The 1,869-nt window shown below is 43.8% G+C and overlaps 1 protein-coding gene across 1 annotated transcript; it reads right to left on the bottom strand.

Moving 5' to 3' along the window:
• Positions 1–517: 517 nt before the first annotated feature.
• On the bottom strand, positions 518–1,390 carry LOC116112812. Its single transcript, XM_031398932.1, has 2 exons — positions 974–1,390; positions 518–811 (listed from the first exon to the last, which is right to left on the bottom strand). Exons 1-2 carry the CDS (start codon positions 1,388–1,390, stop codon positions 518–520), a joined length of 711 nt encoding a protein of 236 aa, XP_031254792.1.
• Between the last annotated feature and the right edge of the window lie 479 nt (positions 1,391–1,869).

Genomic DNA, 1,869 nt, shown 5'->3' with positions numbered 1-1,869 from the left:
ACCGGGAGGATGTAATGAAACCATGAGAGCTGAGCCGGTCCATGGTGTGAAGCTGACCAAGAGAAGCGAGCCAGAGAATGAAAGAGTGGCATGGAATATGCCCGGGAAACCACAAGAGATGATGAATCGAGTTCACATCCTGTTTGTCTCGCAACACATTCCAGGCTGAATCAATAGAGAAACGTCCAGACGAATGGCCCTTCCACACAAGATGATCAGGGTGACTCGCTAAAGGCTGCACTGTAATAGAGTCCCAGATATGCTATAGGTCTGCATTGCCTGAAGGAAAGTCTCACAAACCATCCTGAATAATGTCTGAAACCCGAGCATCCCATGGCAAACCAGTGGAAGTCAAGGTTCTAAAAGGGAGCAAGTCACACAGAGGACCCTGCGGAAGCCAGTGATCTCGCCATAACATGGTGTCCCTACCATCTCCAATACAAGTCACAATAAGACCCCGACACCAAACCCTACTAAGTAAAATCTTCCTCCAAGCCCATGAAGCCCCAGAAGTAACTCAGATATGCCAAAAGGACCGACCACGGAGGAGAACCAAACGGGCCCAAGAAGACCATATAAAAGATCTATTAGTAAGCAGCCTCCAAACGTGTTTGAGAATAGCCGCCCTATTCCAATCTTGGATCCTCTTAATCCCCAGGCCACCCTTTGTCAATGGATAGCAAACAGAAGACCATGCAACCTTAGCACTAGAAGGGGACAAAGAAGTACCCTTCCAAAGAAACGAGGCCAAAATACTCTCGATCCGTCTAACTGTAGCTGCCGGCAAAAGAAACATGGAGGACCAATAAACCTGTATGGAGAAAAGTACCGACTTAATCAACTGTAGTCAGCCTGCATAGGTCAAAGATGCCGACGTCCATAGCCTAATCCGAGAGAGAATTCGCTCCAACAGAGGCCTACAATCAGAATGTCGAAGGCGGGTAGAGATTAGAGGAACCCCTAGATATCTTACCGGTAACTGGCCCAACTGGAAACCCATGATAGACTGTAACCCAATCTGCTCCTCATCTGTAACTCCAGAAAGAAACAACTGGCTCTTCTCTGCATTAGTCACTAATCCAGAAACCTTAGCAAAATAATCCAAGGCCGATTTGATCAAGCTAACAGGGGAAGCATCTGCTCTACAAAACACCATCAAATCATCCGCAAAACACAAATGAGTAAAAGCTGCCCCCCTACATCTCCAATGATACTGAAAACCAGGGCTGTGAGAGGTTTCCCGAAAAATACCAGCTAACCCCTCCATAGCCAACACAAAATGGTAAAGAGAAAGAGGGTCCCCCTGCCGCACACCTCGGGAGGACCTAAAAAAATCGTGAAGCTCTCCATTCAGGGCAACAGAGAAATACGATGTAGAGATACATGCCATGATCCACCTCACCATACATGAAGAGTGGTAGAGATGGAGAATGAAAGCATGGATTCTAAAACCAGTTTTCAAACAAAGCTTGGAAAAGAGATTATACCTACTCCTTTGCTTTGGATTGATGAAGATTAGCTTCAAAAGGAAAAAACCTCCACACTTTAACACCACCTTGAGAGATTAGAGAGTGGCCTTGGGTTTGAGAGAGAGTTTTGGTTTGTGTTTTTGTGAACTAGTCAAGAATGAACAAAAATGCAACCTTTTGCACTTATATATACTTGGGCAATATTGCAATTATTTATTTTTCACTTCCAAGCCCAATAAAATCTTATTTTATAAAGGGACCCCACGAATTTAATATGCTACCCTTTGAATAATCAATATTATTCAAGGGCCCATGTAAACTAAACTAGTTTACATTAACAACCCAAAAAATTTACCCCTTTTTACCCTTATACTATTAAAGGTATTTTTTGTTCATCTTA

The sequence above is a fragment of the Pistacia vera genome, unplaced genomic scaffold (genome assembly GCF_008641045.1).
Source record: "Pistacia vera cultivar Batoury unplaced genomic scaffold, PisVer_v2 Contig67, whole genome shotgun sequence".
NCBI classification, from domain to species: domain Eukaryota; kingdom Viridiplantae; phylum Streptophyta; class Magnoliopsida; order Sapindales; family Anacardiaceae; genus Pistacia; species Pistacia vera.
The sequence above is the reverse complement of the archived record's forward strand: the minus strand, read 5'-3'. Positions and strand labels throughout refer to the sequence as shown.